Source organism: Pimephales promelas, chromosome 4 (assembly GCF_988280905.1).
Source record: "Pimephales promelas chromosome 4, fPimPro1.hap1.1, whole genome shotgun sequence".
In the NCBI taxonomy this organism is placed as follows: domain Eukaryota; kingdom Metazoa; phylum Chordata; class Actinopteri; order Cypriniformes; family Leuciscidae; genus Pimephales; species Pimephales promelas.
Window position 1 is genome coordinate 3,394,907 of NC_142772.1, and position 24,733 is coordinate 3,419,639.

The window sequence follows — 24,733 nt, forward strand, 5'->3', positions numbered from 1 at the left end:
TTTGAAAGTCTGTGAAATTCAGCTTTTATTCGACCAGTACTCGACTGTGACGTCACGTTCTATAGAACATTCCAGACATTCCACAGCTGCACGTTGTGCGACACGTGCCACTGTCACTCTATGGGGGGGGGGGGTTGCAGGTTGTAAGTCACGTGCAACCGTCACTCTATGGGGGGGGGGGCTGCAGGTTGTGCGTCACGGGCCACCGTCAGTCTATGGGCGGGGCTTATGCGTAACTGAAAATTCGATGCGTCTATGAAAACACTAAAATAAACACTGAGATACTTTCACTCAAATACACAGGTTTAATCGGATTTAATGTAAACTCTTTTTAATAATGATGTCTAGCCTGAAAAGAGAGACACAATTAAAAGATAGCGATCTCGATTCAAACAAACACACAATTTAACAACTACACATTTGACAAGGTTTTGGTCTAAAACATTTGACAACGACTAAACATTTGACAAAAATTAACCATTAGGGCTACTACGATCACAGAGCGATCGAACATTCAAATCTGCATTTGTGCTGCCACTGAATTTGCCTGGTTATTACCGTCAAACACTGAACTCTTGGTTGATTAAACCAAAACTTACTTACTCGAATTATAGATTTAAAATTAAATCACAGACTGTACAAAAGTTTAAATACATCAGCTGAGCCAACCTAGTTCACGGTTAACGGACTTCAAGAAAAAGTGCGCCGTTTTACTCCTTTATTCTTCTTCTTTTATTTTTTATGCCGATTTACCTGGTAAATATATCGCCATGTACCTTTGGTGGTTTATCAAGTTTTCAATCCTTTCGTTTAATAATCTTTAATCACCGTGAATAAGATAGTTTAATGCTAATTATACTGGTAGCTCGCTCGCGACGCAAGCCACCTGTTGGAGACCCCTGGTCTAAAGTGTTTCATCGCCATCTAACGGCCTGACAGCAGAATACAGCGTTTGAGCATACACTGGAGCCTTATGTGGGTTGTTCCTGATGCGTCCAATTGGGAGAGAAGGATATACGGCGAAATATCATAAAACGACGCTGGAAACAAACCGTCCCGACTTTTACTAATTTTTAGGTATTTCAGTTCAGTTCAGATACCTTTATTAGTCCCCAAGGGGCAATTCAGCTTTACAGTCAACCCATCTATAATTTAGTTAAAATGCATTAACACACAATGAATAAAAGAAATAAATACTCACATCCACATATTTACTCACTAGTTTACCATCCAGTATCACACACACCCACACACATTCACCTGCCATTGACTAAACAGAGCAGTGGAAAGCAAGAACCAATTCCATATATTTATGTATTTTCGTTTAGAAGTCTTATAGCAGAAGGAATGAATGAGGTAGCATAGCGGTTAGTTTTCCGTTTTGGCACATAATACCGCCGACCTGACTGCATGACAACAAATTCTTCACTGAGTGCATGATCTGGTTGACACAGTATTCTTTCTGCCTTTTTGACAGCTCGTGTCAGTCCAGTCGTCCAGTGATTTTTGAGCATACCTAACAATGTTGGTCAAACTTTTTTTTTTATCTTTCACAGCTAGTCCATTAAACCAACACAGAAAAGAAAACGTTAGTAGACTCTCAATGAAGGCCTGATAGAATGAACATCAAATTCTTTTACAGACCCCAAAAGAGTTAAGCTTCCTTTGGTTTACTCTCTTAATAATGCTATCAGTGTTCTCACTGAATTTCAGTTGTGAGTCAAACACTGTGCCCAAGTACTTATATGTTTGAACTATTTGAACATTTTCATTGACTTAATTTCGGTTCTTCACTATGCTTCCTAAAATCTGACTACTTCTTTAGTTTTTGACACATTTAAGTCAAGGAAGCTATCCTCACACCATCTGACAAGTTCCATGAGGGCATTATTGTGATCAGATTGGTTGTCCTGTAATAGGGACATCAGGCCTGTGTCGTCTGAGAACTTTACCAAATAGCTGTTCTCCCAAGATGACCTGCAGTTGTCGGTGTATAATATAAACAGCAAGGGTGAAAGCACACAGCCCTGAGGAGAGACACGATGACAGATGACATTTCACCATTTACATATACCTGCTGCCTTCTATTTGTTAAAAATGTTAAAACTGATAATAAGATCTGCTCGGGTAACTAAAAATGTGAGTCTAATCGTTCGATTAGGATATGGGGCTGCATTTTGTTAAAAGCTGAACTAAAGTCAGCAAATAAAATTCTTACGTGTGAGGCAGGTTTCTCAAGATGTTTATACACCCTGTCAAGAATGAACAGCTTTGCATACTTTACCCCCTTGCCCTCTTGATATGCAAATTGTAATGGATCTAATTTGTCTACAGTTAGGGGGATGATTATGTCTTTTACGATTTTTTCAAGGCATTTCATTATACAGGGAAGTCAGTGCAATTGGTCTAAATTCATTAAGGTCTTTAGGAGATTTTGTTTTAGGGATGGGTATTACTGTTGATGTTTTCCATATGTCCGGTATGACTCCACTGTCTGCACATTTTTGAAAAATAACTGTAAAAATAAGTGTAAAATAAGTAAGTGTAAAAATTTGTTTATTTAAATAAACGTTATAGACAGTGGAGTTATCTGGACTAAAGATTAAAACATCCAGATGTTCAGTTGGGCTTCACTCTTCACTCACAGAAGATATGTTTTTTGTATATTTAAAAAATATTAATACACATAGTTGAATCAGATAGACAAAGTAATGATATTTGACCTATAGGCCTACAGGAAACTGACTGATATATGTTGTTGTGAATTTATATAAAGTTACATTTAGGTATTAACCATATTTAGCCCTTTAGACATAGGCTACAGTACTGTGTAATCACATCTGCTGTACTATTCACAATTGTATCCTCGCTTATGACTCCTCAGGAAGCCTCCTCACTCCTCGATCCTCGACTCCTCGGTGCAATTAGAGAATTGAGATGTCCTTCAAGATGGCTGAGCTCGATCGGTTTCCGGGTCATAGGAGGGAGGACGGAAGAGCGAGGAGACGAGGAGGGATATTGAGAAGCACCCTAAATGTCTTCAATTCCTCCTTGCTGCAGTTGCTCTGACACATGTTGGCATGTTTTGTCGTCTAACTTGGCCCCGGTAATTGCTGCTTGCAGCTATATTTATTTTTATTTTTTTTGTGTTATATGCGATACATCGACTAGTAGAGGATGAGTGAGTGGAGGCGGGGCTCATTGGAATATTCATGAGCTACTTAATGAAACAAGGATAGAGTTACATTCGAGCTTTAAGGCATGAATAATTTTATTCCACAGGAGAACGTTTAAATATGTCATTTCGGTGATCAAAGATGAGTTTTAAGGGATAAAATTATTGACCGTATTCATTTAGCCGGGTGGACATTAATAGTGAAAAGTTCTTCATTATATTTGTGTTAGTAATTAGCTATACTTTATCAACATGTATGGATTTGATTAAAATAGCTCATTTTGTTCAGATCAGCCAGAAAAAATACATCTTTTTTTAATTTTACCATTCCAAAAAAATGTCTGAAGATTATTACTTCTTGATGATTTTACCAAAGATGTTATTAAATAGCATTTAAAAAAATAAATAAAAAAATGCATCTGTTAATTTTATGTCTTGTGATTTTATTAGGTACATTTCATATTCATAAAAGTAAAATTATTAAGTAATATTGTCTTTAAAACAAAATTATTATGTATATATATATATATTCCTGTATTGTAAACTGAATCCTTTTAGCTGTGTTATGTTTATGGATGTCTGTTATAGCTAGTTATGAATGTTTTACTATGTCTTCATGTTAAAGTAAAGGAGCTCAACCAAGTATCACTGTAGCTCGCGCATCCCCTCTGTTGGTGAAAAAGGATCATAACTACACGACTGTTCTGACAACCAGCAGTCTGATATAAGTCGGGCTTTCTGCACTGTATTTTTTGTTTTTGTTTGAAGACGCTGTAAAATGCGGACATTTCCTGGGACAGGACTCACAAAACCGGGACTTTGACCTCTGGTCTAACATCTAACACCATTATTATTTACATATTATTAAAACATAGCCTATAGGCCATATATTTGTTTTATGCCTCACGTAATTACTTGAAACCACGTGATCGGACCCGATTTCCGATCACTTGTCTTGATCGGATCATGACATCCCTACTTTTTTTTTTTTTTTTTTTTTACAGAAACACCTAAATGAAAGTTTTCATTGGCCAAAAATCTACAACAACAATAGTTTAATAATCAATTACATTTATTTAATAATCAACAATCAAGTGCAAATGGAACTGTAGAATTAATTTAAACATTTAAACTGCACATAAGGCAGTTCTATATTAACTATTTAATGATACGTTCTACTCTAATTCATTGTTGAAATGTAAACATTTAGACATGGCTGTAATAACATGTTTTATTGGCAGATTTATTAAAACATACATTAAATGATAAAGACAACAGTTTAAGTAAAAAAATATAATAAATATGAAATAGAGCGTATATTTATCAAAATGCTCGTCTCTTTAGAGTAGTGCTGTGCGACATAGCTAAAAAATCTATCACGTTATAATGTTTCATTTCTTTCTTTTTGTCAAAGTGAAGTAGAAAAGTTCTTTATGTTTTAAAAAGTGTGTGTTAAAGAAACTCTTGAACTTAAAATGTTACAAAATGTGTGCAATAAAAATAAGTGTAAACGTAGAACAATGGCAAACTTTGAGGTAGATCAGCAACTGTAATAATTAGGGGTGTACGTTCACAAAATTCACAGTTCGGTTTGATAGGACACAGTGGTGTCGCGGTTCGTACGTTTTCGATACAGGAAAAAGAAAGAAATGCTAGAGACTTTTCCTTGATTTAAAAAATGATAATTTATTAAAAGAAAAATTAATTTTAAATAAGTGTGAGTCTTGAAACTGAACTTCAAATGAACCAAGATCTACGGGCGAAGCGTGCACATTTTAATGAAAATATTGAGCGCTATATCGAACACTTTTATATCGTTACCGACAATGGTTTACGTCTATAAACACCGATACAGCTCAGGTGACACGTTTTAAAGGGATAGTTCACCCAAAAATCTGTCCTAAATCACTCACCCTCATGACGGTCCACATAAAAGATCTTCAGAATAAAAGCCTAAATTCAAAGCGATTCAGTCTCTCCAGAAAAGTTTTGGACTGAACCGCTCATCAATCTCTTTATGAACTTTTTAAAGTGTCAAAGTGGTAGTTGTGAATTTTAACTTTTGGGTGAATTATCCCTTTAAATGTGTCAGGGTCTATTTTTGAATCCTTGACATTTCAGTGTCTCACTAAAAAAATACTTCATTATCGTGAAAGACAATCATGATGATTTAGTTTTCGTTCTTCAACAGATCATGACACGCCTCAAAGGAGATCTGATGGTTTCCAGTTATTATTGAGCCAGCAAGTGACCGCATCATTGAGCCATCCTTCTCTCCATGGTCATCACCCGTAATCCTCGTCCCCAGGTTCTGTGTGGCCTATAGGAGACTTAACAGAAACACCATACCTGAAGCTTATCCAATGCCGCTTATTCATGACATCCTGGAATCCATGGATGGCGCCACCTGGTTCAGCACATTGGATTTGCAGTCAGGATACTGGCAGGTGGATCTGGAGGAAGAGAGTAAAGAGAAAACCGCATTTATCACCAACCAGGGGCTATTCCAATCCCGTTCCATGCCGGCTCAGAAATGCTGCATTCCCTTCCAGAGGCTTATGGAGAAGGTCCTGGCAAATTCTGTAGCAAGACCCACCTGTATTGATGCAGCCTGACCTCAACCAACCTCTTCAGGTGAATACTGATGCCAGTGATGTGGGACTGAGAGCTATTCTCACCCAGCAAACACCTGAGGGGGAAAGAGCAATAGCTTATGCTTCAAGGACATTACGAGGAGCAGAACTAAATTACTCCACATCAGGAAAAGAGTGTTTGGCTGTGGTCTGGGTGGTGGAAAAATAGAGGAATTACCTTGATGGGAGGCAGTTTGATATCTACAGCGACCAATAGCCTTCAATAGTCCCCAAACCTCCTCTCAATTGACCCGGCGGACTCTTAGGTTGCAGCGGTTCATCTTGCTAATACATCACTGGAAAGGATGTCTCAACCTGGGTCCCGATGCCTCGTCACGAGTCTGTCAGTCTGTGGAAGGAGACGATGTGCACTGTTTGTTTGTTCTGTTTTTTTATGATACAGAATTACAAGTGAATTACAATCTCTGTGGAGTTGAAGATCGAAGCAGAGAATGTCTAATATGGGGTAGTGTTGTCACGATACTAGAATTTCTAACTTTGATACGATACCTTGAAAAATATCGATATTTTTAACAACACTAGTATGGGGAGAACTGGTTGCAGTTCCAGTCTGTTTACATATGAGGGCGCTCACATAACGAAAATGGAGGTCTAGTGAGTTATACCCCTTAAAATACACTTTTCTCAGGATATCATTTTTTGTCTAGTAATTTCAATCTTGTATTCGAAATGAGATGCAAAGCAATTACACATCGCTTGGTGTTATATTTTTTAGAGTCACTTTTTGCTTTAAATAATGTCAATGACGTCATACATGTCGTACGCCGTAATAATGCGTAAGGCGCCACCATAATGCGGAGGGCAACTTTCCCATTCCTCTCATAGCGGGAATTGAGAAAAATGCCTGTTTCGTGCGCTGCTCAGCCAATTGAAAACAGGTCGCGAGGAATTAACTTTCACAATCAAGACTGAACAATTGTTTCTGGTTGTATTTGGTCATGACGCAATTAGTAATAGTAAAGTTCAAAGGAGAAAGTCTGTGAAAATTTTTGATCACAATATTTTGACACGAAATTAAGTTTTTATAGATTTTCTGTGGACAATGTAGTTGTTTAAAAGTCAAATCTATTGTTTATTTATAAAGAGTTTTAAAAAATCCTGAACAGCGGGTGGCAAGTCTTTCGGTAGAAGGTCTTCAGATCTTTCTTCATAAAATCTATATTCGAAGTACTTAAACCACTTGTGGAGACAGACAACATCCAAATCAAGCCGCTTCGCTGGGTTCCTTTGCAGGAGAGAGCAAAGTAATTTGCAGCATTCTGTGAAGAAAGAGAAGAGAAGTCCTATTATTACCTTAAACTTCACACTCGCTCTCTTTGATTAAGAGTCTAAGCTGAAATATCTAAATATTACTGCATTACCCACACAACCATTTATATTAATTTGTTCTACTTTGTATGATTTAGAATTGCAAGTGATCTTTGCTGAAATGTAGATCTAACCTTGTGATACGCCATCTCTTGTCCAGATGTTGTCATTTAGCATATCCAAGTCTTCTGAAGATGGAAATTCTCCACACGCCAGTGTAAACAGGAGGACCCCGAGTGACCACACTGTCGCTGGTTTGCCGTGATAAAAGCCGTATGATTCATATTCAGGGGGGCAGTACTCTTCGGTGCCTGCAAAAAAGAGAAAAAAGTATTTATTAGCATGCAAGAAATGATTTGATGCTATTGATTCACAATGGTGGATCCCATTACATGATACTTTGTAAGACCTTGACGGCTTCTGGCCCGTCATCTAAGTTTGAGACCCACATTACAGCTCTGAAGAATAATACAAACCAGCAAAGGACGTGTATCCCGCATCGGTCAGGATTTCTCCGCATCCAAAGTCAATCAACTTGACATCCAGCGTCTCCGGGTTGATCAGGAGGTTTTCCAGTTTTATGTCGCGATGCAACACTCCACGTTGGCAGCATGTTTGAGCTGCGACTGCTGCCTGATGCATGATGACCTTTGCCACGTTCTCGTCGATGTAGTAGTCGTGCCGGTCCAGATATTCGATCAGGCTCTCACAGGGTGTAGGGAACTCCAGAACCATAATGTACTGATTTGGCTCTTCGTCCCAGTCCAGAAGCTGGATGATCTGGGGAACCCTGGGGCCTTTGTTGGCGAGAATTTGCAGACCGATCTCCAGAGGAACGGGTTCAGGATTATCCTCCTAGAAGAAAGACAATTCTTATGATTATACTGTACATGGAGAAAAGATGTCGAACACTACTAAACTACAGACAATAGCAGTTTGTCCATTGAAAAATGAACTGAGAGAAACAGAGTACTTACAATGTTGATCCACTCAATACCCTCGGTATCAGCGAATTTCAGTGCCACCTAATCAACAAAACAAAAAATGGATTTGAGTTTTTTATTTCCAATGTGTGTGCAGTTCATATTTCAATTCTAATCATGTAGAGCAAGTCTAACAATTTAAACAGGTCTGAGAGGTCAGGTGCTCTAAGAAGTGAACATAAGATACACTGAGAATGCTTGAAAAGAAGAGTTATTCGAATATACGATCGTGCAAGAACACTTTGATAGATAATGCAAGTAAATTAAATGATACCTTAAGGCCATCCTTCAAGCGAGTCCCGGCGTAAACGCTTCCAAATCCTCCTTCCCCGAGCTTCTTGCCGACTTTATAGCTCCAGCAACCGACGTCTGTTAAAAGAAACATAGAAGAGTTGACATGAAAACTGCTTTTTGCCTGAGTTGACATGAGTAAAGACAGATATAATATCACAACACAAGTTTGTCTGTATTGTGTTGTGTCGGAGTCATGACAGTCAACTTACAGATAATCTCATTCTCAGAGACAGTGTCTACTGTCGGTGCGACATGGGGGCCATCATCTTCCCAGACTGACGTGGCACAGTCTGGAACTGGGGGGCCATCATCTTCCCAGTCTGGAGGGCCATCATCTTCCCAGTCTGGAGGGCCATCATCTTCCCAGTCTGATGAGGCACAGTCTGGAACTGGGGGGCCATCATCTTCCCAGTCTGGAGGGCCATCATCTTCCCAGTCTGATGAGGCACAGTCTGGAACTGGGGGGCCATCATCTTCCCAGTCTGGAGGGCCATCATCTTCCCAGTCTGGAGGGCCATCATCTTCCCAGTCTGACGTGGCACAGACTGGAACATCAACACAACAGTCAGCCGTTTCCAATCCTGGAGCTGATGTGGTGCTGACTGGGACCTGGGGGACGTCCACACTGGAGTCTGCCACATGTCGGGCTGGAACTCGACGGACGTTGGCTCTATAGGTGGCCACATCTAGGACTGGAACTCTATCAGATGTGGCACAGGCTGTAGGTTGGAGGACGTCAAGAATCGAGACAGAGCTCAAAGCGTTGAGGACGTCGGCAGACCATTCTGACGAATCTCCCACTAAGTCCTGGAAGGCGTCTTCACTCCACTCGTCATCAACTTCAGCATGACCTGGTTCCTCTGCAGCGCTGAGGATTTCAGCCTTAATGGTACGGGGAACAAGCTGAGAAGTCTGATCTAAAGAGGGAAATGATAAAACAAAAGATGGTTTTAATCAAATTCTATTAATAAAAGATTAACCAAAACCATATTCATAACTAGACATTAATATTGGTGCATCTAATGTAATTAATGAAGCGAGTTTTCGGGGGCATTCACACAGGTCTAATTCGTGCATTCTGCTTCCTCAGTTGTCGGTCAGTGAGAACAGGCGAGAATGTTCTGTTCTCTGTTTAAGTTCAAATTAAAAATACTTCAAATTTCAAAACATACACCAAGTCCCCTGCATTAAATTTAATATAGTTGTGTGTGTAAATTTTAATTTGGCCATCCAGATGTTGCTTGGTAACCCTTTAGGCAATCATACATGCAAATGTAGAATTCATTGATTTTTCATCTGATTAGCACAACATCTTCATTTTCAGACAATGAATTTGGCCAACTGGGCATAATTTGTAATAATTTATAATTTGTGAGCAATTTCACATTCACTAAAATTTGACGTAATACATTTGAATGTCTGTTTAAATGAATTCACATATCTGTCATCAAAGATGTGAAGTTTCCATTATATTTCAAGCATATTATGTTACTGAATTCTCTAGTAAAAGTTTTTATTATTTATAAACCTTTAAAAACAGAACTTTACATATTCTACATCATGTTTGGTCCTTTTACTTACCTTGACTGGAGCTGGTCTTGATGGTTTTTGCCCTCCTCCTCTTGCCGTTCTCCTTTATGTGTAAATTGTCCACACTGTCAGAATCATGCGCACGACAATTAACACAAGAAAAGTTTGCTCCCATTTTGAAATGCTAAATAATTACACTGCAATAAATGCCAGTAGAAAATTATCAGCAAAGCAATGAAGAGAATGTTTGAAAGTCTGTGAAATTCAGCTTTTATTCGACCAGTACTCGACTGTGACGTCACGTTCTATAGAACATTCCAGACATTCCACAGCTGCACGTTGTGCGACACGTGCCACTGTCACTCTATGGGGGGGGGGGTTGCAGGTTGTAAGTCACGTGCAACCGTCACTCTATGGGGGGGGGGGGGGGGGGGGCTGCAGGTTGTGCGTCACGGGCCACCGTCAGTCTATGGGCGGGGCTTATGCGTAACTGAAAATTCGATGCGTCTATGAAAACACTAAAATAAACACTGAGATACTTTCACTCAAATACACAGGTTTAATCGGATTTAATGTAAACTCTTTTTAATAATGATGTCTAGCCTGAAAAGAGAGACACAATTAAAAGATAGCGATCTCGATTCAAACAAACACACAATTTAACAACTACACATTTGACAAGGTTTTGGTCTAAAACATTTGACAACGACTAAACATTTGACAAAAATTAACCATTAGGGCTACTACGATCACAGAGCGATCGAACATTCAAATCTGCATTTGTGCTGCCACTGAATAAAGCCTGGTTATTACCGTCAAACACTGAACTCTTGGTTGATTAAACCAAAACTTACTTACTCGAAGTATAGGTTTAAAATTAAATCACAGACTGTACAAAAGTTTAAATACATCAGCTGAGCCAACCTAGTTCACGGTTAACGGACTTCAAGAAAAAGTGCGCCGTTTTACTCCTTTATTCTTCTTCTTTTATTTTTTATGCCGATTTACCTGGTAAATATATCGCCATGTACCTTTGGTGGTTTATCAAGTTTTCAATCCTTTCGTTTAATAATCTTTAATCACCGTGAATAAGATAGTTTAATGCTAATTATACTGGTAGCTCGCTCGCGACGCAAGCCACCTGTTGGAGACCCCTGGTCTAAAGTGTTTCATCGCCATCTAACGGCCTGACAGCAGAATACAGCGTTTGAGCATACACTGGAGCCTTATATGGGTTGTTCCTGATGCGTCCAATTGGGAGAGAAGGATATACGGCGAAATATCATAAAACGACGCTGGAAACAAACCGTCCCGACTTTTACTAATTTTTAGGTATTTCAGTTCAGTTCAGATACCTTTATTAGTCCCCAAGGGGCAATTCAGTTTTACAGTCAACCCATCCATAGTTAAAATGCATTAACACACAATGAATAAAAGAAATAAATACTCACATCCACATATTTACTCACTAGTTTACCATCCAGTATCACACACACCCACACACATTCACCTGCCATTGACTAAACAGAGCAGTGGAAAGCAAGAACCAATTCCATATATTTATGTATTTTCGTTTAGAAGTCTTATAGCAGAAGGAATGAATGAGGTAGCATAGCGGTTAGTTTTCCGTTTTGGCACATAATACCGCCGACCTGACTGCATGACAACAAATTCTTCACTGAGTGCATGATCTGGTTGACACAGTATTCTTTCTGCCTTTTTGACAGCTCGTGTCAGTCCAGTCGTCCAGTGATTTTTGAGCATAACTTAACAATGTTGGTCAAACTTTTTTTTTTTATCTTTCACAGCTAGTCTAGACTCTCAATGAAGGCCTGATAGAATGAACATCAAATTCTTTTACAGACCCCAAAAGAGTTAAGCTTCCTCAGTAAGTATATTCTTTGGTTTACTCTCTTAATAATGCTATCAGTGTTCTCACTGAATTTCAGTTGTGAGTCAAACACTGTGCCCAAGTACTTATATGTTTGAACTATTTGAACATTTTCATTGACTTAATTTCGGTTCTTCACTATGCTTCCTAAAATCTATGACTACTTCTTTAGTTTTTGACACATTTAAGTCAAGGAAGCTATCCTCACACCATCTGACAAGTTCCATGAGGGCATTATTGTGATCAGATTGGTTGTCCTGTAATAGGGACATCAGGCCTGTGTCGTCTGAGAACTTTACCAAATAGCTGTTCTCCCAAGATGACCTGCAGTTGTCGGTGTATAATATAAACAGCAAGGGTGAAAGCACACAGCCCTGAGGAGAGACACGATGACAGATGACATTTCACCATTTACATATACCTGCTGCCTTCTATTTGTTAAAAATGTTAAAACTGATAATAAGATCTGCTCGGGTAACTTAAAATGTGAGGCCAATCGTTCGATTAGGATATGGGGCTGCATTTTGTTAAAAGCTGAACTAAAGTCAGCAAATAAAATTCTTACGTGTGAGGCAGGTTTCTCAAGATGTTTATACACCCTGTCAAGAATGAAAAGCTTTGCATCCTTTACCCCCTTGCCCTCTTGATATGCAAATTGTATTGGATCTAATTTGTCTACAGTTAGGGGGATGATTATGTCCTTTACGATTTTTTCAAGGCATTTCATTATACAGGGAAGTCAGTGCAATTGGTCTAAATTCATTAAGGTCTTTAGGAGATTTTGTTTTAGGGATGGGTATTACTGTTGATGTTTTCCATATGTCCGGTATTACTCCACTGTCTGCACATTTTTGAAAGATAACTGTAAAAATAAGTGTAAAATAAGTAAGTGTAAAAAATTGTTTATTTAAATAAACGTTATAGACAGTGGAGTTATCTGGACTAAAGATTAAAACATCCAGATGTTCAGTTGGGCTTCACTCTTCACTCACAGAAGATATGTTTTTTGTATATTTAAAAAATATTAATACACATAGTTGAATCAGATAGACAAAGTAATGATATTTGACCTATAGGCCTACAGGAAACTGACTGATATATGTTGTTGTGAATTTATATAAAGTTACATTTAGGTATTAACCATATTTAGCCCTTTAGACATAGGCTACAGTACTGTGTAATCACATCTGCTGTACTATTCACAATTGTATCCTCGCTTATGACTCCTCAGGAAGCCTCCTCACTCCTCGATCCTCGACTCCTCACGGTGCAATTAGAGAATTGAGATGTCCTTCAAGATGGCTGAGCTCGATCGGTTTCCGGGTCATAGGAGGGAGGACGGAAGAGCGAGGAGACGAGGAGGGATATTGAGAAGCACCCTAAATGTCTTCAATTCCTCCTTGCTGCAGTTGCTCTGACACATGTTGGCATGTTTTGTCGTCTAACTTGGCCCCGGTAATTGCTGCTTGCAGCTATATTTATTTTTATTTTTTTTGTGTTATATGCGATACATCGACTAGTAGAGGATGAGTGAGTGGAGGCGGGGCTCATTGGAATATTCATGAGCTACTTAATGAAACAAGGATAGAGTTACATTCGAGCTTTAAGGCATGAATAATTTTATTCCACAGGAGAACGTTTAAATATGTCATTTCGGTGATCAAAGATGAGTTTTAAGGGATAAAATTATTGACCGTATTCATTTAGCCGGGTGGACATTAATAGTGAAAAGTTCTTCATTATATTTGTGTTAGTAATTAGCTATACTTTATCAACATGTATGGATTTGATTAAAATAGCTCATTTTGTTCAGATCAGCCAGAAAAAATACATCTTTTTTTAATTTTACCATTCCAAAAAAATGTCTGAAGATTATTACTTCTTGATGATTTTACCAAAGATGTTATTAAATAGCATTTAAAAAAATAAATAAAAAAATGCATCTGTTAATTTTATGTCTTGTGATTTTATTAGGTACATTTCATATTCATAAAAGTAAAATTATTAAGTAATATTGTCTTTAAAACAAAATTATTATGTATATATATATATATTCCTGTATTGTAAACTGAATCCTTTTAGCTGTGTTATGTTTTTGTATGTCTGTTATAGCTAGTTATGAATGTTTTACTATGTCTTCATGTTAAAGTAAAGGAGCTCAACCAAGTATCACTGTAACTCGCGCATCCTCTCTGTTGGTGAAAAAGGATCATAACTACACGACTGTTCTGACAACCAGCAGTCTGATATAAGTCGGGCTTTCTGCACTGTATTTTTTGTTTTTGTTTGAAGACGCTGTAAAATGCGGACATTTCCTGGGACAGGACTCACAAAACCGGGATTTTGACCTCTGGTCTAACATCTAACACCATTATTATTTACATATTATTAAAACATAGCCTATAGGCCATATATTTGTTTTATGCCTCACGTGATATATTACTTGAAACCACGTGATCGGACCCGATTTCCGATCACTTGTCTTGATCGGATCGGGACATCCCTACTTTTTTTTTTTTTTACAGAAACGCCTAAATGAAAGTTTTCATTGGCCAAAAATCTACAACAACAATATAGTTTAATAATCAATTACATTTATTTAATAATCAACACTCAAGTGCAAATGGAACTGTAGAATTAATTTAAACATTTAAACTGCACATAAGGCAGTTCTATATTAACTATTTAATGATTCGTTCTACTCTAATTCATTGTTGAAATGTAAACATTTAGACACGGCTGTAATAACATGTTTTATTGGCAGATTTATTAAAACATACATTAAATGATAAAGACAACAGTTTAAGTAAAAAATATAATACAAATGAAATAGAGCATATATTTATCAAAATGCTCGTCTCTATAGAGTAGTGCTGTGCGACATAGCTAAAAAATGTATCACGTTATAATGTTTCATTTCTTTCTTTTTTTTAAGAGAAGTAGAAAAGTTCTTTATGTTTTAAAAAGTGTGTGTTAAAGAAACTCTTGAACTTAAAATGTTACAAAATGTGTGCAATAAAAAAAAGTGTAAACGTAGAACAATGGCAAACTTTGAGGTAGATCAGCAACTGTAATAATTAGGGGTGTACGTTCACAAAATTCACAGTTCGGTTTGATAGGACACAGTGGTGTCGCGGTTCGTACGTTTTCGATACAGGAAAAAGAAAGAAATGCGAAAAGAGACTTTTCCTTGATTTAAAAAATTATAATTTATTAAAAGAAAAATTAATTTTAAATAAGTGTGAGTCTTGAAACTGAACTTCAAATGAACCAAGATCTACGGGCGAAGCGTGCACATTTTAATGAAAATATTGAGCGCTATATCGAACACTTTTATATCGTTACCGACAATGGTTTACGTCTATAAACACCGATACAGCTCAGGTGACACGTTTTAAAGGGATAGTTCACCCAAAAATCTGTCCTAAATCACTCACCCTCATGACGGTCCACATAAAAGATCTTCAGAATAAAAGCCTAAATTCAAAGCGATTCAGTCTCTCCAGAAAAGTTTTGGACTGAACCGCTCATCAATCTCTTTATGAACTTTTTAAAGTGTCAAAGTGGTAGTTGTGAATTTTAACTTTTGGGTGAATTATCCCTTTAAATGTGTCAGGGTCTATTTTTGAATCCTTGACATTTCAGTGTCTCACTAAAAAAATACTTCATTATCGTGAAAGACAATCATGATGATTTAGTTTTCGTTCTTCAACAGATCATGACACGCCTCAAAGGAGATCTGATGGTTTCCAGTTATTATTGAGCCAGCAAGTGACCGCATCATTGAGCCATCCTTCTCTCCATGGTCATCACCCGTAATCCTCGTCCCCAGGTTCTGTGTGGCCTATAGGAGACTTAACAGAAACACCATACCTGAAGCTTATCCAATGCCGCTTATTCATGACATCCTGGAATCCATGGATGGCGCCACCTGGTTCAGCACATTGGATTTGCAGTCAGGATACTGGCAGGTGGATCTGGAGGAAGAGAGTAAAGAGAAAACCGCATTTATCACCAACCAGGGGCTATTCCAATCCCGTTCCATGCCGGCTCAGAAATGCTGCATTCCCTTCCAGAGGCTTATGGAGAAGGTCCTGGCAAATTCTGTAGCAAGACCCACCTGTATTGATGCAGCCTGACCTCAACCAACCTCTTCAGGTGAATACTGATGCCAGTGATGTGGGACTGAGAGCTATTCTCACCCAGCAAACACCTGAGGGGGAAAGAGCAATAGCTTATGCTTCAAGGACATTACGAGGAGCAGAACTAAATTACTCCACATCAGGAAAAGAGTGTCTGGCTGTGGTCTGGGTGGTGGAAAAATAGAGGAATTACCTTGATGGGAGGCAGTTTGATATCTACAGCGACCAATAGCCTTCAATAGTCCCCAAACCTCCTCTCAATTGACCCGGCGGACTCTTAGGTTGCAGCGGTTCATCTTGCTAATACATCACTGGAAAGGATGTCTCAACCTGGGTCCCGATGCCTCGTCACGAGTCTGTCAGTCTGTGGAAGGAGACGATGTGCACTGTTTGTTTGTTCTGTTTTTTTATGATACAAAATTACAAGTGAATTACAATCTCTGTGGAGTTGAAGATCGAAGCAGAGAATGTCTAATATGGGGTAGTGTTGTCACGATACTAGAATTTCTAACTTTGATACGATACCTTGAAAAATATCGATATTTTTGACAACACTAGTATGGGGAGAACTGGTTGCAGTTCCACTCTGTTTACATATGAGGGCGCTCACATAAAGAAAATGGAGGTCTAGTGAGTTATACCCCTTAAAATACACTTTTCTCAGGATATCATTTTTTGTCTAGTAATTTGAAACTTGTATTCGAAAGGAGATGCAAAGCAATTACACATCGCTTGGTGTTATATTTTTTAGAGTCACTTTTTGCTTTAAATAATGTCAATGACGTCATATATGTCGTACCCCGTAATAATGCGTAAGGCGCCGCCATATGGGCAACTTTCCCATTCCTCTCATAGCGGGAATTGAGAAAAATGCCTGTTTCGTGCGCTGCTCAGCCAATTGAAAACAGGTCGCGAGGAATTAACTTTCACAATCAAGACTGAACAATTGTTTCTGGTTGTATTTGGTCATGACGCAATTAGTAATAGTAAAGTTCAAAGGAGAAAGTCTGTGAAATTTTTTGATCACAATATTTTGACACGAAATTAAGTTTTTATAGATTTTCTGTGGACAATGTAGTTGTTTAAAAGTCAAATCTATTGTTTATTTATAAGAGTTTTAAAAAATCCTGAACAGCGGGTGGCAAGTCTTTCGGTAGAAGGTCTTCAGATCTTTCTTCATAAAATCTATATTCGAAGTACTTAAACCACTTGTGGAGACAGACAACATCCAAATCAAGCCGCTTCGCTGGGTTCCTTTGCAGGAGAGAGCAAAGTAATTTGCAGCATTCTGTGGAGAAAGAGAAGAGAAGTCCTATTATTACCTTAAACTTCACACTCGCTCTCTTTGATTAAGAGTCTAAGCTGAAATATCTAAATATTACTGCATTACCCACACAACCATTTATATTAATTTGTTCTACTTTGTATGATTTAGAATTGCAAGTGATCTTTGCTGAAATGTAGATCTAACCTTGTGATACGCCATCTCTTGTCCAGATGTTGTCATTTAGCATATCCAAGTCTTCTGAAGATGGAAATTCTCCACACGCCAGTGTAAACAGGAGGACCCCGAGTGACCACACTGTCGCTGGTTTGCCGTGATAAAAGCCGTATGATTCATATTCAGGGGGGCAGTACTCTTCGGTGCCTGCAAAAAAGAGAAAAAAGTATTTATTAGCATGCAAGAAATGATTTGATGCTATTGATTCACAATGGTGGATCCCATTACATGATACTTTGTAAGACCTTGAGGGCTTCTGGCCCGTCATCTAAGTTTGAGACCCACATTACAGCTCTGAGGAATAATACAAACCAGCAAAGGACGTGTATCCCGCATCGGTCAGGATTTCTCCGCATCCAAAGTCAATCAACTTGACATCCAGCGTCTCCGGGTTGATCAGGAGGTTTTCCAGTTTTATGTCGCGATGCAACACTCCACGTTGGCAGCATGTTTGAGCTGCGACTGCTGCCTGATGCATGATGACCTTTGCCACGTTCTCGTCGATGTAGTAGTCGTGCCGGTCCAGATATTCGATCAGGCTCTCACAGGGTGTAGGGAACTCTAGAACCATAATGTACTGATTTGGCTCTTCGTCCCAGTCCAGAAGCTGGATGATCTGGGGAACCCTGGGGCCTTTGTTGGCGAGAATTTGCAGACCGATCTCCAGAGGAACGGGTTCAGGATTATCCTCCTAGAAGAAAGACAATTATTACGATCTTATACTGTACATGGAGAAAAGATGTACAACACGACTAAACTACAGACAATAGCAGTTTGTCCATTGAAAAATGAACTGAGAGAAACAGAGTACTTACAATGTTGATCCACTCAATACCCTCGGTATCAGCGAATTTCAGCGCCACCTAATCAACAAAACAAAAAATGGATTTGAGTTTTTTATTTCCAATGTGTGTGCAGTTCATATTTCAATTCTAATCATGTAGAGCAAGCCTAACAATTTAAACAGGTCTGAGAGGTCAGGTGCTCTAAGAAGTGAACATAAGATACACTGAGAATGCTTGAAAAGAAGAGTTATTCGAATATACGATCGTGCAAGAACACTTTGATAGATAATGCAAGTAAATTAAATGATACCTTAAGGCCATCCTTCAAGCGAGTCCCGGCGTAAACGCTTCCAAATCCTCCTTCCCCGAGCTTCTTGCCGACTTTATAGCTCCAGCAACCGACGTCTGTTAAAAGAAACATAGAAGAGTTGACATGAAAACTGCTTTTTGCCTGAGTTGACATGAGTAAAGACAGATATAATATCACAACACAAGTTTGTCTGTATTGTGTTGTGTCGGAGTCATGACAGTCAACTTACAGATAATCTCATTCTCAGAGACAGTGTCTACTGTCGGTGCGACATGGGGGCCATCATCTTCCCAGACTGACGTGGTACAGTCTGGAACTGGGGGGCCATCATCTTCCCAGTCTGGAGGGCCATCATCTTCCCAGTCTGGAGGGCCATCATCTTCCCAGTCTGATGAGGCACAGTCTGGAACTGGGGGGCCATCATCTTCCCAGTCTGGAGGGCCATCATCTTCCCAGTCTGACGTGGCACAGACTGGAACATCAACACAACAGTCAGCCGTTTCCAATCCTGGAGCTGATGTGGTGCTGACTGGGACCTGGGGGACGTCCACACTGGAGTCTGCCACATGTCGGGCTGGAACTCGACGGACGTTGGCTCTATAGGTGGCCACATCTAGGACTGGAACTCTATCAGATGTGGCACAGGCTGTAGGTTGGAGGACGTCAAGAATCGAGACAGAGCTCAAAGCGTTGAGGACGTCGGCAGACCATTCTGACGAATCTCCCACTAAGTCCTGGAAGGCGTCTTCACTCCACTCGTCATCAACTTCAGCATGACCTGGTTCCACTGCAACGCTGAGGATTTCAGCCTCAATGGTACGGGGAACAAGCTGAGAAGTCTGATCTAAAGAGGGAAATGATAAAACAAAAGATGGTTTTAATCAAATTCTATTAATAAAAGATTAACCAAAACCATATTCATTACTAGACATTAATATTGGTGCATCTAATGTAATTAATGAAGCGAGTTTTCGGGGGCATTCACACAGGTCTAATTCGTGCATTCTGCTTCCTCAGTTGTCGGTCAGTGAGAACAGGCGAGAATGTTCTGTTCTCTGTTTAAGTTCAAATTAAAAATACTTCAAATTTCAAAACATACACCAAGTCCCCTGCATTAAATTTAATATAGTTGTGTGTGTACATTTTAATTGGGCCATCCAGATGTTGCTTGGTAACCCTTTAGGCAATCATACATGCAAATGTAGAATTCATTGATTTTTCATCTGATTAGCACAACATCTTCATTTTCAGACAATGAATTTGGCCAACTGGGCATAATTTGTAATAATTTATAATTTGTGAGCAATTTCACATTCACTAAAATTTGACGTAATACATTTGAATGTCTGTTTAAATGAATTCACATATCTGTCATCAAAGATGTGAAGTTTCCATTATATTTCAAGCATATTATGTTACTGAATTCTCTAGTAAAAGTTTTTATTATTTATAAACCTTTAAAAACAGAACTTTACATATTCTACATCATGTTTGGTCCTTTTACTTACCTTGACTGGAGCTGGTCTTGATGGTTTTTGCCCTCCTCCTCTTGCCGTTCTCCTTTATGTGTAAATTGTCCACACTGTCAGAATCATGCGCACGACAATTAACACAAGAAAAGTTTGCTCCCATTTTGAAATGCTAAATAATTACACTGCAATAAATGCCAGTAGAAAATTATCAGCAAAGCAATGAAGAGAATGTTTGAAAGTCTGTGAAATTCAGCTTTTATTCGACCAGTACTCGACTGTGACGTCACGTTCTATAGAACATTCCAGACATTCCACAGCTGCACGTTGTGCGACACGTGCCACTGTCACTCTATGGGGGGGGGGGGTTGCAGGTTGTAAGTCACGTGCAACCGTCACTCTATGGGGGGGGGGGGCTGCAGGTTGTGCGTCACGGGCCACCGTCAGTCTATGGGCGGGGCTTATGCGTAACTGAAAATTCGATGCGTCTATGAAAACACTAAAATAAACACTGAGATACTTTCACTCAAATACACAGGTTTAATCGGATTTAATGTAAACTCTTTTTAATAATGATGTCTAGCCTGAAAAGAGAGACACAATTAAAAGATAGCGATCTCGATTCAAACAAACACACAATTTAACAACTACACATTTGACAAGGTTTTGGTCTAAAACATTTGACAACGACTAAACATTTGACAAAAATTAACCATTAGGGCTACTACGATCACAGAGCGATCGAACATTCAAATCTGCATTTGTGCTGCCACTGAATTTGCCTGGTTATTACCGTCAAACACTGAACTCTTGGTTGATTAAACCAAAACTTACTTACTCGAATTATAGATTTAAAATTAAATCACAGACTGTACAAAAGTTTAAATACATCAGCTGAGCCAACCTAGTTCACGGTTAACGGACTTCAAGAAAAAGTGCGCCGTTTTACTCCTTTATTCTTCTTCTTTTATTTTTTATGCCGATTTACCTGGTAAATATATCGCCATGTACCTTTGGTGGTTTATCAAGTTTTCAATCCTTTCGTTTAATAATCTTTAATCACCGTGAATAAGATAGTTTAATGCTAATTATACTGGTAGCTCGCTCGCGACGCAAGCCACCTGTTGGAGACCCCTGGTCTAAAGTGTTTCATCGCCATCTAACGGCCTGACAGCAGAATACAGCGTTTGAGCATACACTGGAGCCTTATGTGGGTTGTTCCTGATGCGTCCAATTGGGAGAGAAGGATATACGGCGAAATATCATAAAACGACGCTGGAAACAAACCGTCCCGACTTTTACTAATTTTTAGGTATTTCAGTTCAGTTCAGATACCTTTATTAGTCCCCAAGGGGCAATTCAGCTTTACAGTCAACCCATCTATAATTTAGTTAAAATGCATTAACACACAATGAATAAAAGAAATAAATACTCACATCCACATATTTACTCACTAGTTTACCATCCAGTATCACACACACCCACACACATTCACCTGCCATTGACTAAACAGAGCAGTGGAAAGCAAGAACCAATTCCATATATTTATGTATTTTCGTTTAGAAGTCTTATAGCAGAAGGAATGAATGAGGTAGCATAGCGGTTAGTTTTCCGTTTTGGCACATAATACCGCCGACCTGACTGCATGACAACAAATTCTTCACTGAGTGCATGATCTGGTTGACACAGTATTCTTTCTGCCTTTTTGACAGCTCGTGTCAGTCCAGTCGTCCAGTGATTTTTGAGCATACCTAACAATGTTGGTCAAACTTTTTTTTTTTATCTTTCACAGCTAGTCCATTAAACCAACACAGAAAAGAAAACGTTAGTAGACTCTCAATGAAGGCCTGATAGAATGAACATCAAATTCTTTTACAGACCCCAAAAGAGTTAAGCTTCCTTTGGTTTACTCTCTTAATAATGCTATCAGTGTTCTCACTGAATTTCAGTTGTGAGTCAAACACTGTGCCCAAGTACTTATATGTTTGAACTATTTGAACATTTTCATTGACTTAATTTCGGTTCTTCACTATGCTTCCTAAAATCTGACTACTTCTTTAGTTTTTGACACATTTAAGTCAAGGAAGCTATCCTCACACCATCTGACAAGTTCCATGAGGGCATTATTGTGATCAGATTGGTTGTCCTGTAATAGGGACATCAGGCCTGTGTCGTCTGAGAACTTTACCAAATAGCTGTTCTCCCAAGATGACCTGCAGTTGTCGGTGTATAATATAAACAGCAAGGGTGAAAGCACACAGCCCTGAGGAGAGACACGATGACAGATGACATTTCACCATTTACATATACCTGCTGCCTTCTATTTGTTAAAAATGTTAAAACTGATAATAAGATGTGCTCGGGTAACTAAAAATGTGAGTCTAATCGTTCGATTAGGATATGGGGCTGCATTTTGTTAAAAGCTGAACTAAAGTCAGCAAATAAAATTCTTACGTGTGAGGCAGGTTTCTCAAGATGTTTATACACCCTGTCAAGAATGAACAGCTTTGCATACTTTACCCCCTTGCCCTCTTGATATGCAAATTGTAATGGATCTAATTTGTCTACAGTTAGGGGGATGATTATGTCTTTTACGATTTTTTCAAGGCATTTCATTATACAGGGAAGTCAGTGCAATTGGTCTAAATTCATTAAGGTCTTTAGGAGATTTTGTTTTAGGGATGGGTATTACTGTTGATGTTTTCCATATGTCCGGTATGACTCCACTGTCTGCACATTTTTGAAAAATAACTGTAAAAATAAGTGTAAAATAAGTAAGTGTAAAAATTTGTTTATTTAAATAAACGTTATAGACAGTGGAGTTATCTGGACTAAAGATTAAAACATCCAGATGTTCAGTTGGGCTTCACTCTTCACTCACAGAAGATATGTTTTTTGTATATTTAAAAAATATTAATACACATAGTTGAATCAGATAGACAAAGTAATGATATTTGACCTATAGGCCTACAGGAAACTGACTGATATATGTTGTTGTGAATTTATATAAAGTTACATTTAGGTATTAACCATATTTAGCCCTTTAGACATAGGCTACAGTACTGTGTAATCACATCTGCTGTACTATTCACAATTGTATCCTCGCTTATGACTCCTCAGGAAGCCTCCTCACTCCTCGATCCTCGACTCCTCGGTGCAATTAGAGAATTGAGATGTCCTTCAAGATGGCTGAGCTCGATCGGTTTCCGGGTCATAGGAGGGAGGACGGAAGAGCGAGGAGACGAGGAGGGATATTGAGAAGCACCCTAAATGTCTTCAATTCCTCCTTGCTGCAGTTGCTCTGACACATGTTGGCATGTTTTGTCGTCTAACTTGGCCCCGGTAATTGCTGCTTGCAGCTATATTTATTTTTATTTTTTTTGTGTTATATGCGATACATCGACTAGTAGAGGATGAGTGAGTGGAGGCGGGGCTCATTGGAATATTCATGAGCTACTTAATGAAACAAGGATAGAGTTACATTCGAGCTTTAAGGCATGAATAATTTTATTCCACAGGAGAACGTTTAAATATGTCATTTCGGTGATCAAAGATGAGTTTTAAGGGATAAAATTATTGACCGTATTCATTTAGCCGGGTGGACATTAATAGTGAAAAGTTCTTCATTATATTTGTGTTAGTAATTAGCTATACTTTATCAACATGTATGGATTTGATTAAAATAGCTCATTTTGTTCAGATCAGCCAGAAAAAATACATCTTTTTTTAATTTTACCATTCCAAAAAAATGTCTGAAGATTATTACTTCTTGATGATTTTACCAAAGATGTTATTAAATAGCATTTAAAAAAATAAATAAAAAAATGCATCTGTTAATTTTATGTCTTGTGATTTTATTAGGTACATTTCATATTCATAAAAGTAAAATTATTAAGTAATATTGTCTTTAAAACAAAATTATTATGTATATATATATATATTCCTGTATTGTAAACTGAATCCTTTTAGCTGTGTTATGTTTATGGATGTCTGTTATAGCTAGTTATGAATGTTTTACTATGTCTTCATGTTAAAGTAAAGGAGCTCAACCAAGTATCACTGTAGCTCGCGCATCCCCTCTGTTGGTGAAAAAGGATCATAACTACACGACTGTTCTGACAACCAGCAGTCTGATATAAGTCGGGCTTTCTGCACTGTATTTTTTGTTTTTGTTTGAAGACGCTGTAAAATGCGGACATTTCCTGGGACAGGACTCACAAAACCGGGACTTTGACCTCTGGTCTAACATCTAACACCATTATTATTTACATATTATTAAAACATAGCCTATAGGCCATATATTTGTTTTATGCCTCACGTAATTACTTGAAACCACGTGATCGGACCCGATTTCCGATCACTTGTCTTGATCGGATCGTGACATCCCTACTTTTTTTTTTTTTTTTTTTACAGAAACACCTAAATGAAAGTTTTCATTGGCCAAAAATCTACAACAACAATAGTTTAATAATCAATTACATTTATTTAATAATCAACAATCAAGTGCAAATGGAACTGTAGAATTAATTTAAACATTTAAACTGCACATAAGGCAGTTCTATATTAACTATTTAATGATTCGTTCTACTCTAATTCATTGTTGAAATGTAAACATTTAGACATGGCTGTAATAACATGTTTTATTGGCAGATTTATTAAAACATACATTAAATGATAAAGACAACAGTTTA

At 38.3% G+C, this 24,733-nt stretch overlaps 3 protein-coding genes and 2 long non-coding RNA genes across 5 annotated transcripts; all 5 read right to left on the reverse strand.

Moving 5' to 3' along the window:
* Positions 1–5,504: 5,504 nt before the first annotated feature.
* LOC148981542 (uncharacterized) lies at positions 5,505–6,137 on the reverse strand. Its single transcript, XR_016168212.1, has 3 exons — positions 5,987–6,137; positions 5,772–5,864; positions 5,505–5,628 (listed from the first exon to the last, which is right to left on the reverse strand). It is a non-coding gene; the product is annotated as an uncharacterized LOC148981542 (long non-coding RNA).
* Positions 6,138–6,887: 750 nt separating this feature from the next.
* On the reverse strand, positions 6,888–8,132 carry LOC148981543 (serine/threonine-protein kinase pim-2-like). The gene is made up of 3 exons (XM_089129839.1): positions 7,614–8,132; positions 7,272–7,448; positions 6,888–7,088 (listed from the first exon to the last, which is right to left on the reverse strand). Exons 1-3 carry the CDS (start codon positions 7,870–7,872, stop codon positions 6,895–6,897), a joined length of 630 nt encoding a protein of 209 aa, XP_088985965.1. The 5' UTR covers positions 7,873–8,132; the 3' UTR covers positions 6,888–6,894.
* A 7,556-nt stretch (positions 8,133–15,688) lies between these two features.
* On the reverse strand, positions 15,689–16,321 carry LOC148981544 (uncharacterized). The gene is made up of 3 exons (XR_016168161.1): positions 16,171–16,321; positions 15,956–16,048; positions 15,689–15,812 (listed from the first exon to the last, which is right to left on the reverse strand). It is a non-coding gene; the product is annotated as an uncharacterized LOC148981544 (long non-coding RNA).
* Positions 16,322–17,083: 762 nt separating this feature from the next.
* Positions 17,084–18,163, reverse strand: LOC148981545 (serine/threonine-protein kinase pim-2-like). The gene is made up of 3 exons (XM_089129756.1): positions 17,791–18,163; positions 17,449–17,625; positions 17,084–17,265 (listed from the first exon to the last, which is right to left on the reverse strand). The coding sequence occupies exons 1-3, from the start codon at positions 18,047–18,049 to the stop codon at positions 17,084–17,086; spliced, it is 618 nt and encodes a 205-aa protein (XP_088985882.1). The 5' UTR covers positions 18,050–18,163.
* Positions 18,164–18,746: 583 nt separating this feature from the next.
* LOC148981546 (uncharacterized) lies at positions 18,747–20,223 on the reverse strand. The gene is made up of 2 exons (XM_089129757.1): positions 20,082–20,223; positions 18,747–19,417 (listed from the first exon to the last, which is right to left on the reverse strand). The coding sequence occupies exons 1-2, from the start codon at positions 20,203–20,205 to the stop codon at positions 18,747–18,749; spliced, it is 795 nt and encodes a 264-aa protein (XP_088985883.1). The 5' UTR covers positions 20,206–20,223.
* Positions 20,224–24,733: the final 4,510 nt, after the last annotated feature.

Coding starts and splice junctions, on each gene's coding strand:
- LOC148981543 (XM_089129839.1), bottom strand. CDS start 7,872: ATGGTTCTGGAGTTCCCTACACCCTGTGAGAGCCTGATCGAATATCTG. Junction 7,449..7,613: donor GGGATACACGTCCTTTGCTG/GTTTGTATTATT, acceptor TCTTTTTTGCAG/GCACCGAAGAGTACTGCCCC. Junction 7,089..7,271: donor AAGAGATGGCGTATCACAAG/GTTAGATCTACA, acceptor CTTTCTTCACAG/AATGCTGCAAATTACTTTGC.
- LOC148981545 (XM_089129756.1), bottom strand. CDS start 18,049: ATGGTTCTAGAGTTCCCTACACCCTGTGAGAGCCTGATCGAATATCTG. Junction 17,626..17,790: donor GGGATACACGTCCTTTGCTG/GTTTGTATTATT, acceptor TCTTTTTTGCAG/GCACCGAAGAGTACTGCCCC. Junction 17,266..17,448: donor AAGAGATGGCGTATCACAAG/GTTAGATCTACA, acceptor CTTTCTCCACAG/AATGCTGCAAATTACTTTGC.
- LOC148981546 (XM_089129757.1), bottom strand. CDS start 20,205: ATGGGAGCAAACTTTTCTTGTGTTAATTGTCGTGCGCATGATTCTGAC. Junction 19,418..20,081: donor CAAGACCAGCTCCAGTCAAG/GTAAGTAAAAGG, acceptor TTCCCTCTTTAG/ATCAGACTTCTCAGCTTGTT.